This window comes from Muntiacus reevesi, chromosome 6, assembly GCF_963930625.1.
Source record: "Muntiacus reevesi chromosome 6, mMunRee1.1, whole genome shotgun sequence".
NCBI lineage: Eukaryota > Metazoa > Chordata > Mammalia > Artiodactyla > Cervidae > Muntiacus > Muntiacus reevesi.
In genome coordinates, this window is record NC_089254.1 from 53,952,993 (window position 1) to 53,968,033 (window position 15,041).

Consider the following 15,041-nt stretch of genomic DNA (forward strand, 5'->3'; position numbering starts at 1 on the left):
TCGCAAAGAGTTGGACACAACTGAGTGATTAAGCACACATATATCATTTGCAAATGCTCCCCTAGATGATTCTGATATACATGATCCACACATCTACCCTTGAGAATCTCCTCTTAATCAGGTTGAGTCCCAGAAGTCTATGTTTTCCATAAGCAAGACAGGTGACTATTGTGATCACTTAAGTTTAAGAAACTCTGCCCTGTTCTACAATGCTAAGAACTTTCAGCATTGTGGCAGAGCACAGTGGGATAAATGTTACTCTGGGAAAATCTATTTTCTGACCCTTTTAAAATCACATCTACTCAGATACTGGGGGCAGCCAATACCAAGCAATTTTAATGAATTAAACCAATAATTAAGACTCCCAGTTAATCCACTTTTGGTGAGGATTCTGGTTCATTGAAAGGAATCTGTCTGAACTCAATACCAAAAAGGCCAACCATTTTGTTACGATTATGACTTATTCATGTAATGTGTTAGCTGTGAGATGTGTGCTTGCGTGCTCACTTATGTCCAACAGTTTGTGATTCCAGGCTCCTCTCTTATGGGGTTTTCCAGGCAGGAACTCTGGAGTGGGTTGCCATTTCCTAGCGATGAGATAATCTGCTATATTTGTGCTTAGTTGTGGTCCCTTGGGTTGAAAACTCTTGGGTCTCTACTTTCCCTTTTAAGAAGTAATGTCTTTTCCTTTGAAGCATTTTGTCATTCCTGTTGATAGAAGTCTCCCATTCTTGGAAGAACACAGGAAACAGAAAACAGAGCATTTGCAGTCACCTTCAATGGCTTTATTTTCCTGATTGTCAAGTTTGCCAAAAAAATTAGATTGCTAGAGATGATGGCTAAATGTCCCTATTGTTTTTAGAAAAACGTAGTTTTGTAGGAGAGAAAACATTTCAAAAAACTTCAAAAAAATTAAAGTGCTGTTGCTATCCATCGAGGGGTCACTGCCAGTTCTGTGCATGTCAACAAGATTCCTATCTAGCAAACTGCCTGAAATCCCTACCATTGTTCAGCATTGTGTAGAAAACCTTAAGCATTAATTATCTATTTTTATAATATATTATTTATTTATAATCTGAAAGGAGGACGTTAGCCCCCCAATTTTTTTCTAGATTAGTATCCATCGATTACTTTCCCAGATCTGCTTCTGGTGAAATAAAAATTGTTCTCATTCATCAGTTATTATTTTTTCCCTTAGTTAGTTTAGATGCTTCTTGCCTCATAACATTCATGCTTAGGCTCTGTTTGCAGAGTGAGGTTATTGGTATCAGGAGCTTCTGGAGAGATACATGGAGGAGGTGGCCTGATCTTGTGTGGTCATCTATAATTTCTTGTGATCTTGTCGCAGGCCCTTTGGGAAGGAACTGTGATTCTGTGTGCCTTTTTACTCTTGGTATCTTAGTGAGATATAGGGAGGCCTTGCATGCTGCAGTCCATGGGGGTCACAAAGAGTTCGACACGACTTAGCAACTGAATGACAACAAAACCTTAGCATAGTGAGTAGCACAAAGTAGGCACTTAATGAAGAAAGAATGAAAATGTAAGCTCCACGTGGCCAGGGACCACGCCTTCCTTGTTGTGCATTGTATGTGCCGCTTAGCACAGTTACATAGTAGGTGATCAATAAAATATATAATGACTGAATCAGGAATTTAGTGTCAGGTTTGTTTGGATCCCTGCTTTTGTATTTTCTGACATTTGTAGTTTGATATACAGTTTGAATTTACAAATAAAATTTTGATTTGGTTATCCAAATGTGTGGGCTGATTTCTATGATCGAAAGGTTACATTTTGTATAAGATACTGCTTTGTCATTTATTGTTTTTCTCTTACCTCCAAACCTGCCACACAGTTTTAAAATAGTTTTTATAATTAGGATGACTTGAGGTATATTTATTTACTTGGTTGCTCTGGGTGAGTGATTAGTGACTTTGTGTAAGATGAAATGTATGGTAATTTAAGAATGATTTTTAGATGAATTCGTGCGTGATCAAACCATAACACATTGTGAGAGGAAAGACAGGTATTTAGAGTGGAGGTCATTAGGCAGTTGAGGTCAGTAATGCCAAAAAGACTTTTACTTGCAGGTACTATATATAAGTGGCAAATATGATTTCAATGGAATCTGAAAGCTTATTTAAAAATATTCTGTTTAGGTACTTCAGCAGTCAATCAGGTGTGCCTACTATTTAAACAGTAATTTTCTCAGGAGCAATGTTTTGAACCTAAATGCCTTGCATGGTTACTGAAAGAATGAGGTTACTGATAAAAATTATTCCTTTTTTTGCTTGGGATATCACATTATTATTGCTTTAAGGGAAATTTTCTCAGAGAAAGCAGATGCTCGGTACTTATTAGTATGGTAGTTTTAAATATTTAAGATGTGAACAAAATATCAGATCATCCCAATGATTCTTTATAAAAAAGGAAATGTATTAACTTTACCAAAATGTGAATGCCATAGCACTTTAAACATTTTATTTAATATAACTTGACATAGAAGTGTAATGTTCATTTCTTCCTTTGTGCGTAGCTTTAGTATTTTAATGATAGAAATCCCAAAGAGTGTTTTATTATTCTGAGTTAAAGATATCATTCACAATTCAGGTAGGACGGGACGGTACTGAGACTTTTGCTTTGAGCCTCTGAAAATAGTGGCCCCTCATCTGCAAGGGAGCTTTTATTTTTACCCTGGGCTTGGGCAGAGTCTGCATACCCTCAATTGACATACCTCCCACATAATTTTCATGGCAAATAGAAGGGAAAAAAAATGGAAGCAGTGACATTTTGTTTTCTTAGGCTCCAAAATCATTGCAGATGGTGACTGCAGCCATGGAATTAAAAGATAATTGCTCCTTGGAAGGAAAGCTATGGCAAACTTAGACAACTATTAAAAAGCAAAGACATCTCTTTACCGACAGAAGTCCATATAGTCAAAGCTGTGGTTTTTCCAGAAGTCATGTACAGTTGTGACTGGGGCCATAAAGAAAGCTGAGTGTTGAAGGATGGATGCTTTTGAACTGTGGTGCTGGAGAAGACTCTTGAGAGTCCCTTGGACAGCAAAGAGATCAAACCAGTCAATCCTAAAGGAAGTCAACCCTGAGTATTCATTGAAAGGACTGATGCTAAAGCTGAAGCTCCAATACGTTGGCCACCTGTTATGAAGGGTCAACTCATTGGAAAAGACCCTGATGCTGGGAAAGATTGAAGGCAGCAGGAGAAGGGGGCAGCAGAGGATGAGATGGTTGGATGGCATCACCGACTCAATGGAATCAGTTTGAGCAAGCTCTGGGAGATGGTGAAGGACAGTGAAATCTGGCATGCTGCAGTCCATCGGGTCACAGAGTCAGACATGACTTAGTGGCTTATCAGTGACAACAACAGTAGAAAAATATTCGTTCTGAGTTGTGCAGGAGATGGCAGCAGTGCTTGGGTCAGTGGTGGAGTTGTGACCCTGAGAAGGGAAAGGGCAGTGGCTTTCAGGTTTTTTTAATATTTAATTTAATATGTCCTTTCACATAATTTGCACTAGTTCCAACTTTATCTCTGCTTCCCTTTTGTGACTAGTTGTATAATAAGTCTTCTTTCCTTTCAGCATTAAACAACAACAACAACAACAAAAACAACAATTCTCAAACCTAAAAGGCAACATAATCTCTCTTCTTGGGCAATAATAATCTAAGTGCATTTCTTTATTTTAGTATCTTCTCAAAGACTTGGAGAAATAATAAAAAAAAAATATATAGGAATATAGAGTGACAGCCCTAGAAAGAATGTTAGAAATTGAATCCGACCCCTTACTATTTTTTTTTTTTTTTTTTGGCTACACTGGATCTTAGTTGCCTTATGTGGGAGTTTAGTTGCAGCATGTGGGATCTAGTTCTCAGATCATGGAACAATGTGAAGTATTGTTTCATGAGAGTTTTTAAATGATTTTATACTGTATATCTATCTGTCTTTATATCCCCTGAACTTAGCATTGGTGTTTAGCAGGAAATAAATGTTTACTGAATTAAACATTAGCATATTAAAGTTTGTATATATACGAAACTGAATTTCTTATAGTTTCTTAAATAACTATGTTTTATTTCGCCCTGAGGTCTTCATGCATACTGCTGCTTTTGCCCGAAGTGCCCAGGTCTTACCTCAAATGCGTTTTCCTTTGGGAGACATTTCTTAAGCATTTTCTAATGCATGCACTTCCTTGCCCCAGGCACATTGACCCTTTTCAATGCCTTTTTCCCTTGGAAATATTTGTCTAAAGGCAATCTTCCGTGCCACTTTGTAACTCTTTGAGAGTGAGGACTGTGTCTGCTTTTCGTTTGTGTATCTCTAGCATCCAGCCTTGTACTTATTAGAGTTTTGAGAATTTGAATTTTGAACATGTTTTTAGTACTTTGGAATGTAATCCAAGGAAATGATAAAATAACAGTGCTTGAATAGGTCACAACTACCTCAACACTTTTCTCATCTCCTCTCCCCAATCCTTGCCCATCTATTTTCATTTCTGTCTGTTTAACCTCCAAAATGCATATGTGAAGTTTGCCCATTTTGATCCATTTCCATCACCACCACCACCACCACCACCACTATAACCCATCCTACCATCATCTCTTGCCCTAGTCCACTAGAATAATCTGGTCTTCCTGTATTTATCTAGTCCTAGTCAAGAAATAGAATGGACTGAAATTATAGCTTATCACATAGTATGAATCAGTATTATTTTGAGAAACTTGTGAACAAACTGGTCATTTATCTTTCCCAGCCAGGAGGGTTCTTCATCTGTTAGACTGTGTTTAGCTCCATTTTGGTCTTGTAGGGTAGAATCTCTTGATCTCTCACTATTTTGTTTTCCATTGCATAAGACCATGAAAGGATTTCATTAGCCCTAGAAAATCTGAAAATTAACCAAGTGGTTACAGGGTAAGTAAGGGTTGATAATTATCTGTATTGAATTCATGCAGTGATATTTTTTTCTTGATTTCTCATATATTTCATGGTTATATTAGGATAAATTTGGCTGCCATAACATAGGCCCCATAACGTTGGTTTAAACATGGAAAGTGATTTATCTCTTAATTAACAACTTGAACGTAAGCAACACAGGACAGTTACAGTGCTTCCATGGTGTTGGAGATGTAGGACCCTTCTATTTTATTGCTTTGCCATGTTTAACTTGAAATGGCTACTCCTGTTCCTACAAACACCATCACAAGTGTCACCAAATGGGAATGAAAGGGAGGACATAATTCTTCTAAGGCAGTGTTTCTGCTTATATGCCATTCATCAGTCCTAGTCACATGGTCATACTTAGCTGCAAGGGAGGCTGGGCAGCATGTATTTCCCTAAAACTTCTATTACTGCAGAAGAGGACAGGTGTCAGGGCCTAAGGAGCATTTGCACCATAGTCAGCAACAGGAAAGGATTTACTTTTGGAATGCTGTTTTTTTCCTAACACTGCTTTGTGAGGAGAAAATTTCTATTGAAATTATTAAGCTACTTGACCTGTGGGAAATAATTCACCTGAGCTATTGTATTTGACTTTGGGATTTTAAGTCAGATATATTTCAGTGGTTATAGGGATGAGTATTGGAGAAGGAAATGGCAACCCACTCCAGGACTCTTGCCTGGAAAATCCCATGGACGGAGGAGCCTGGTAGGCTGCAGTCCATGGGGTCGCGAGGAGTCGGACGCAACTGAGTGACTTCACTTTCACTTTTCACTTTCATGCATTGGAGAAGGAAATGGCAGCCCACTCCAGTATTTTTGCCTGGAGAATCCCAGGGACGGGGAGCCTGGTGGGCTGCCATCTATGGGGTTGCACAGAGTCGGACACGACTGAAATGACTTAGCAGCAACAGCAGCAGCAGCAGCAGCAGGGATGAGTATGAAACATATTGAGATGAGGTTGCTTTTTCTTAACTCTTGCTTTTCTTGGACTGTTTTTATGTTTTCTTTTTTACCCTTCTTGGGGCTAATCTGATATTGTTTCTGTTGTGCTTTTAGGCATGGCGCAGTCCCAGGGCTGGGCGAGAAGGTACTTCAAGGCCTTTTGTAAAGGCTTCTTTGTGGCGGTCCCTGTGGCAGTGACTTTCTTGGATCGAGTTGCCTGCGTGGCAAGAGTGGAAGGAGCATCGATGCAGGTAAAACTGATATGACTTTTTTCTCTGAAATACACGTTTGGTTGTTTCTCAAGCACTAGAGATGAGATTTCTGTATATTGTCTCCATGCTAGAAACTGAAGGGTTTTTGAAAGGCCTTGAACTAAATTTTAACATTACTAAATGTCTTTATAAGGTCTTCTAATGCAGTCATATTATAAGCAATGGTTAATAAAAATAATTCTCTGATAGTTCTCTGTATCTATAGTTCCCCCCACCTTAGAAATGATAAATTGAGATTCTAAAGAAATTTTACAAAATAATATCACTTTCTGTTTCTGTGACCTGAGATTTTAAGGTTTTTGTTTTTGTTTTTCAATTATCCATATATAACTGAGATCAGATTTATGAGTTCAATTGCAGGATGAATTTGTCTCCAATTCAGTTACCTGATTGTTTTACACTCTCACACATGCACTCACACACTCATTTATGCACACATAGAATTCTGATAGGTAGAAAAGTCTATGGCACTGATTTCAGATATTCTAGTGTATTCTTTAAGCATGTTGCTGATTAAGAAGATTAAATGCCATTTGCTTTGGAAAAGTTTTGGAGTGGAGATTTCCAAAAGTTATAACACAAGTAGTCTCCAGTAACTCAGAGAAAACTTGATTATTCTAATGCTGATGTCTGGAACCTAGCTGTTTCAGTAAGTTTATCAACTAAGAAGAATTTGCATTTTGTAATATAATTTGTTTTCTTCCATTATTTTGTGTATTAAGTTTATGCATTATACTAAATATTTCTATAAAACAAATAAAATGAATGTATAAACTTCTAAGAGTTTAAAATGATACAGAGAGTAACCAGCTTACTTCCCCTCCCTTTTTAGTCTTTAAACTAGGTGAGGGCATAGACATCAGCTTTGTAGAGTTAGAATGAAATTGCTTTGTTAAAGTTGTAACCATTGCACTGAGAATCAGCTCTCTTCCTGGGTTCAGATGCTTAGTGAGATCCTGAGTGAGTGCTTTTGGGGTGAAACTAGGGTTCTAAAGCATGGCTGCCTGAATATTGACTTATTGACTTGTGCTTCCATCATTGGAGAATGATGGGGGCCTTCTCTTGGGTTGGGGCTTCTGACTTAAACCCTGTCTCTCACGTTCACTCTAGAGTGGGTCACCAGCTCCAAGCAAACCGGTCACTTACTTTGAATGCAAAAATAATGTAGTGCATGGGTAGAGCAAACAAAGGAAGAGGGGTTTATAAGTGTATGGCTTTATTCCTAAATGCAGTTTAATACCTTTAACAGAGGTGGGTTTTACATTTCCTTCCTCTTTAATTTTAAATTCCTAGCAGCCTCATCTTAGACCCAATTCTTTGGGGAAATTAAACTTTCTTTGTTGAGCTTTTGAATCAGATTCCTCATTTGAGATTCAAACTGCCTTCTCCACAGCCATCCAAATTCCTTTTTGGTCCCTTTCATCCCTTTGAACCCATTTGCAGGTATTATTTTTGATAACAAATGATCACGTGAGTAATGACTTTTTTCCAGTTTTGCTAGTGCTATCTTGTTACACAACCCGCACTATCCTGAGATGGAGTTTTTCCAGAACACAAAACCTCATAATTTTGGATCTCATGATATTCCAGAGAATCATATGGCAATCATAGTATTGCAGTCTTCATGCCTTCAGCCCAGTATAGCCCAGTATGTTTATGACTTGTGCTCAGAGGGAAAAAACACAAGGAACTAGCCATTTTATGAAAACACAAAACTTATCCCCAGTGAAGAAGACAATGAAGAAAGTCTTGAATATGCCAGATCTTGTCTTTTAAAGCCTTTAGATGACAAGATCTGTCATTTAAATGCCAGATCTGTTGATTAAATAGTAAGTTTATTCCAGATACATTAGAATTTCTTACAGTATTCCTGGACCACTACCCCAAGAATCAAATTTATTACCTTGTGGTTTGTTTGGTAGGATTTCCTTAGCTGTTGGTTAGAGAAGAGCAGTTTGAATTGACTTTGATCTACAGGGAAATTGATTGGAAGGCTTGTGAATACGTTGGTGGAAGGCAGGAATGTGGCAGTCGTCAGGGACAGCTGGAACCAGGGACTTGAATGCTGCCAGGGTGCTCAGTCTTTTCTGTTTGAACATCTGCTTCTGTCAGCATCTTGGCTTAGTTCTCTCAGACCAGCTTTCGTCTCGACTCAGGGCACATGGCTGCTGGCAGCTCTCATGCCTTTAGATGCCCAATTTCTTTACCGTCTGAGCAAGATTTCTCCTTATGCCTTAATTTCACTTTGAAAAATCTTGAAGAAGGACTGTGATTGACTTAACTTGGACCATATGCCCTCATCCATGCAAATACAGATCAACTTTGACCAGAAGGTTAGGGTGCCATGATTGGCCTACCTTTGGACAGGTACACACCCCTAGCCTGTGGCTAGGAGGAATGAGAAAGCAGCAACATATATTTGAATCACATTTTTCTGTGGGCTTTCAAGGTGAGGTAGTGGTGATACTTCCCAGAAGATGAGGAGGTGTTATTTTTGGAATAAGAGGGAAAAGGATATTCTGGGAAGAAAAGAAAAAAAAAAGTATGGTTTTGTCTATATTATAAGAATTTTAGATTACTTTTGAGGATAATAGATAATTTGTCTATACTTTTGTTAGATATAACTGAATCACACTTAAAATTATTTTGGACTAGAAAGTGTAGTCATGAGATATTGTTATTAATTAATTCAGCATATTTGAAGAGATCTTTGCTATGCTACAGCTTTGATGAACTGAACATGTTTAGGCCATGGGGTTCAGCAGAGTTTTTGACAAAAAATTCAAAAAAATTCTTGTCTTCAAATTTCTCTAATGATGCAAGTACTAAATAGTTGGCAGGGTGTGTGGCACTCTCTGGAAATCCCTGAGCTTCCTGCAAGGAACACACCTGCTTTTATTGACTTTTTATTCAACCAGGCCTGAAAATTATTCCCGGTTTATTGCAGTTGGTTGATTTGTTGTGAACAGAAGGAGTATTTTGGATGCGTGGTGATGTATTGTTATATCAAGGCTTAAAAGTGTGAAAGGAAGAGAGATAAAACAATAGCAAGAAAGAAAAATATGTGGAGAAGAAGAGGAAGGAAAATAACATAGATCAGTTGGGTGACAGAGAAAATTAAACACCTGAGACACTGAGTAGGAGATGAGAGTGGCACAAAGGATCAGTGATGAACAGGGAGAAAACCGCTCCAGTGAAGGCGCTCATGGCTGCTTTTGTGGAACCTTCCTTGGAATTGTACCCTTGAATGCTGACCCATCTCTGCTGCATATTTGTGTATAACACCATGAGATTTGTCACCCAGCCATCCATTCTAAATCTCAGTATTCATCAAAGGAATCTGTGTGCCATTTTGAGGGAACCGCTATTGAAGTAGGTTATCAGTCTTCATTGGGAGGATTGATGCTGACACTGAAGCTCCAACACTTTGGCCACCTGATGTGAAGAGCTGACTCACTAGAAAAGACTCTGATGCTGGGAAAGATTGAGAGCAGGAGGAGAAGGCGGCAACAGAGGATGAGAGGCTAGATGGCATCACCGACTCAATGGACATGAGTTTGAGCAAACTCCAGGTGACAGTGAAGGTCAGGAGAGCCTGGCATGCTGTAGTCCATGGGGCTGCAAAGCGTCAGACCTGACTTAGTGACCGAACAACAACAACAGCAACAACCAGTCTTGAGCGTCATTCATTGCGTAGTACCTGAGTGCTCCTGTGCATTCATGTAGAAAGGCCACATGTAGTCATTTCTTTCATTTCAACTATGGGAATAATTTTGTGACTCAGAGGGCATTTGCACATTTGCAACTACAGACAATAATAAAGGTACTGGTAACTATGAGTTGGAATAGGGAATCATTTATCAAATGGCTGGTATATGCAAAACTGCTCTTGAGGTATGGGAGTCAGACGCAGATTCTGTGTTCAAGGTCGTCTTGCTATAGCAGAAGTTTAAGAATTATTAATCCTAGATAATTGCTATATCTTCAGATGAGATTTGGTATAGAAGATATCGAGCTGTCAGATATTTGGCCAGTGCCTAGCACATCTGGAAATGGAAAAAGAAAAAAAAAACTTGTTTGGTTTAGCATACTGTTTTAGAGAATGAACCTGGAAGTTTTAATTTGAGACAGAATGGTACCAGAAAAATAATACCTTGAGCTCTTTTATAGTTCAACACTATTATTTTTACTGTGGCAACAAACAACCCTAAAATTTTAGAGTTTATATAGCATTTTTATTTCTTGCTCATTGGTCTGTAGATTGATTATAGTCACTCTAGACTAAGGGTTTAGATCAGTCTGCTTCCTGTATCTCTCATTGTGGGCCCTCTGCTGAAGGAACAGTGACAGTCTGGGGTGTGCCCTTCTTGTGGGTGATAGCGGGACACAGGGTGAATGAAAATGCTCAGAACATCTTAGAGCCTCAGGTTCAGAACTTCTACTCTTCTGTCTATATTCCTTTGGTCAAAGCAAGTCACACGAAAACACAAAACAATTAGATGGAAGTATATTCCACCCATAGGGAAGTCATGGCAAGGTGACGAGGGAAGGATGAATTGTGAATAGGGTAGGTATATCTACCACAGCCACTAGGATGCCAAAGATACATGCTAGATTTCAGAGGTAATATAAAAAGTTGTATTAACCTTTGAGTCTACCTAGAATAACCCTAATCTTTGTAGTCCAAGTCTGACAAAATTGTAATAGGTTGAAATTCTAAGTCACTGAATTCTGGAATGGATTGAAATAGCCCAGGGCCAATTGGATCTTTAGAGTGACTTCTTAAAAAGGTCACTCTGCAACTTGTATACATGTTATTTAAGAAAATCCAAGAATGGAGAGAGTTTGAATTTCATTAAAAGTATACATAATGCCAATCTTTTGGAGTTTATTGAATAAATACTGTTATAGCAACCCTGGAAATTTGCTTTGAGTGACAAAGAGCACCAGAGCTCTTTTTATGTCTTGAAAAAAATTCTGTTGGCTTGAGGTTTAGTAGGAGAAACTCATTTTCAGGATTCTCTCTTATAAGAAATAATTCTTTACTTTTAAAATACTACTCAGTAGTTCTTTTTTGAGGTTAGGTTTTCCAGTATTAATTTACAGTATGACTAGAAGGATAGGGGAGGTCCATCATGAGGAGTCACAGCTAGTTAAAGGTGAGTCATCAATGCAAACAAGGTACATGATGTAATTCAATGGAAAATAGGATTCAGTTTATGAAATAGTTGATCTTTTTTGTTTTATCAAGTTATATAGGCATGTCTCTTTTCTTGGATGAGATGTACCTTTAGCCATGCTCTGCCCACACAGAGCGCTAGCAGACATTGTTGGTTAATGATTATTCATACTGACCTGAATCACTTCTGCCACTGGCTGCTTGCTGAAAGGTTACCATGAAAGTAGATGCACCGTTTTTTTTTTTTTTTCAAGAAGCACCACATTACTCAACATTAATTTAACTCAGGAAGCGAAGGCTGATATGGCATACAGTTGAAACTACAGAGGGAATTTATGTCTTTGAGATGCAATTATTCAAATTAGAAGTTCAATCGCTTACAAAGGCTTTTAAAATAAAAAGGTGCCCTAGGAATAGTTTAATGACCTCACGCCAAAGTTTTAGAATTTATTTGAGTAAGAATGCCTAAAGCAGGGTCACTGGTTCTTATAAAAGTTGTATGTGTTCTACATGCACAATTAAGATGTAAGACTTAAAAGAACAACAGAAAGAAATCATTTTGTGTCACTGTTCTTTTTTTGTTGCAGTTGCCACATAATTTTACATAGTATGCTGTTTGCCTTCTTCCAGAACCAGAGGGGAAAATGTTTGAAAACAGTGCACAATACTATCTCTTTAGCTCAAACTTCAGAGAAATATTTATGCAGAATAGATTAGAAAATTAGAAAATTTGAGGGAAAATAGAGTCTAATCAACACTGAGGTCTTTATTTATCAATACCACACATTCATTTGTCCAAAATTGTCGATTTTCAGCTACCTGAGAATAATGATCCTGAAGAAACTGGCTTGTAATAAACCTCTTAGACTTCTGCCTGGCTCTTTGCACTCATTGTCTGTTGCCTTCTGAGTTTAAAATTAAAAGTTCCAGGGGGGCTGGGCCTGAACGGATTGGGCGGGGTGGGTCGGGGACGCGAGGCTGAACGGGGCCCCACACAGGCCGCGGCGGCTGGCTGGGGCCCCTAAGGTCCCAGCGGCAGCTGGAGGAGGAAGCCAGGCGGCGGAGGAGAAGGGGAGGCGGAGGAGAAGGGGAGGCGGAGGAGGCCGAGGTGGAGCGCCGCTCGCGGAAAAGTCTCTTCCCCCGCTCAGCAGGGAAAGCTCTCCTCTTTGCACAGAGGAGCCCAGCTGAGAACTGAGCTGTTTGGCTAGTGCTCTCAGAATGGAGGGCTAGGAGTCAAGGGTCTTCAGATCTGGGAGCGGGAAGCTCAGCCCTAGACAGGGAGACTGGTGATGGACCAAGATAACACTGTGAGAGGCTGTGGAAGCCAGGAACTCCTTGAGGTCCATGCTTGAATACCTTCTTGCAGACCCAGGGTTCCTAGGAGGCGAGTGTGGACGGTATGCAAAGTTGTGAATCCAGTGGCGACAGCGCGGATGACCCTCTCAGTCGTGGCCTGCGGAGAAGGGGACAGCCTCGTGTGGTGGTGATCGGTGCTGGCTTGGCTGGCCTGGCTGCGGCCAAAGCACTTCTGGAGCAGGGCTTTACAGATGTCACTGTGCTTGAGGCGTCCAGCCGCATCGGGGGCCGCGTACAGAGTGTGAAACTTGGACACGCTATCTTTGAGCTGGGAGCCACGTGGATCCATGGCTCCCACGGGAATCCCATCTATCATCTAGCAGAAGCCAATGGCCTCCTGGAAGAGACAACCGATGGAGAACGCAGTGTGGGCCGCATCAGCCTCTACTCCAAGAATGGCGTGGCCTGCTACCTCACCAACCGTGGCTGCAGGATCCCCAAGGATGTGGTTGAGGAATTCAGTGATTTATACAACGAGGTCTATAACTTGACCCAGGAGGTCTTCCGGCATGGTAAACCAGTTAATGCTGACAGTCAGAACAGCGTGGGGGTGTTCACCCGAGAGGAGGTGTGCAACCGCATCAGGGGTGACCCTGATGATCCAGAGGCCACCAAGCGCCTGAAACTCGCCATGATCCAACAGTAACTGAAGGTGGAAAGCTGTGAGAGTAGCTCGCACAGCATGGATGAGGTGTCCCTGAGCGCCTTTGGGGAATGGACTGAGATTCCTGGTGCCCACCACGTCATCCCCTCGGGCTTCATGCGGGTTGTGGAGCTGCTGGCTGAGGGCATCCCAGCCCACGTCATCCAGCTGGGGAAACCCGTCCGTTGTGTTCACTGGGACCAGGCCTCATCCCGCCCTCGGGGCCCTGAGATTGAGCCCCGGGATGAGGGTGACCATAATCATGATGCCGGGGAGGGCAGTCAGGGTGGAGAGGAGCCCCGGGAGGAGAGGCAGGATGAGGAGGAGCAGTGGCCAGTGGTGGTGGAGTGCGAGGACTGCGAGGTGATCCCGGCAGACCATGTGATTGTGACCGTGTTGCTGGGCGTGCTCAAGAGGCAGCATGCCAGCTTCTTTCGGCCAGGCCTGCCCGCCGAGAAGGTGGCTGCCATCCACCGACTGGGCATCGGCACCACTGACAAGATCTTTCTAGAATTCGAGGAGCCCTTCTGGGGCCCCGAGTGCAACAGCCTACGGTTTGTGTGGGAGGATGAGGCGGAGAGCTGCACGCTCACCTACCCGCCCGAGCTTTGGTACCGCAAGATCTGTGGCTTTGATGTCCTCTACCCGCCTGAGCGCTACGGCCATGTGCTGAGTGGCTGGATCTGTGGGGAGGAGGCCCTTGTCATGGAGAAGTGTGATGACGAGGCAGTGGCCGAGATCTGCACAGAGATGCTGCAGCAGTTCACAGGGAATCCCAATATCCCCAAGCCTCGGCGAATCCTGCGCTCGGCCTGGGGCAGCAACCCCTACTTCCGGGGATCCTATTCATACACACAGGTGGGCTCAAGTGGCGCAGATTTGGAGAAGCTGGCCAAGCCCCTGCCGTACACAGAGAGCTCCAAGACAGAGCAAGGAAGCTCCTCAAAGCAGCTGCCTGGTCACCTTTTATCTTCCAAGTGCCCAGAACAGTCCCTGGAACCTAATAGGGGCTCCATAAAGCCTATGCAGGTGCTGTTCTCAGGTGAGGCCACCCATCGCAAGTACTATTCCACCACCCATGGTGCTCTGGCTCTCTGGCCGTGAGGCTGCCCGTCTCATTGAGATGTACGGAGACCTCTTCCAGCAGGGGACCTGAGTGCCTCATTGCTGCCGAGCGTGTTCCTTAAAGAACCACTAACTCGTGACTGCCAGCCCTGCCCCTTGCTGCTGTGTACTCCTCATTTCCGAATCTTCTCTAGAATGGATTTGTGTCTTCTGTAGAGCTGACATCTAACTGGCTTCAGACCTGGCCCTGTAGCTTCTTCTTTTCTCCTTCCTGGGTGGTGACCAGGGTGGGGTCCGTTGATTTACCTCTGTGCTCTGATCTCTGACCTTCCTATGCTTCCCCTCATCTCTAACCTTGTTATTGTAAGTGCCTTCAATACTTTGCATTTTGGGATAATAAAAGAGGCTTGCCCTTCCTGTGCTCCTCAAAAAAAAAAAAAAAAAAAAAAAAAAATTTAAAGTTCCATCAAAAAAATAAGCAAAGAGGCTGATACTCTTTCTCTCTTTTTGTCACATTATTTATTTTATTAGAAAAAATTTAAACCTATAGTGAGCTTAATATACAATGGTTGTGGTAGTTGTAATTATTCTTTGCTACTCTGAGACACTAGATATAAACAGACTCTCAAGGAAA

The 15,041-nt window shown here is 41.4% G+C and overlaps 1 protein-coding gene and 1 pseudogene across 3 annotated transcripts in view; both read left to right on the top strand.

The window, feature by feature from the left end:
- IMMP2L (inner mitochondrial membrane peptidase subunit 2) overlaps window positions 1–15,041 on the top strand; it is a 924,620-nt gene that overhangs the window by 42,438 nt on the left and 867,141 nt on the right. For all 3 annotated transcript variants that reach the window (XR_010663655.1, XM_065938919.1, XM_065938918.1), the window contains exon 3: window positions 6,007–6,143. Coding sequence is in view for 2 of the 3 variants with exons in the window: in XM_065938919.1 (XP_065794991.1) it covers window positions 6,009–6,143 (135 nt within the window). In the remaining variant the exon portion in view is untranslated. The remainder of the gene's footprint in view (window positions 1–6,006; window positions 6,144–15,041) is intronic.
- LOC136170740 (spermine oxidase pseudogene) lies at window positions 12,420–14,821 on the top strand (annotated as a pseudogene).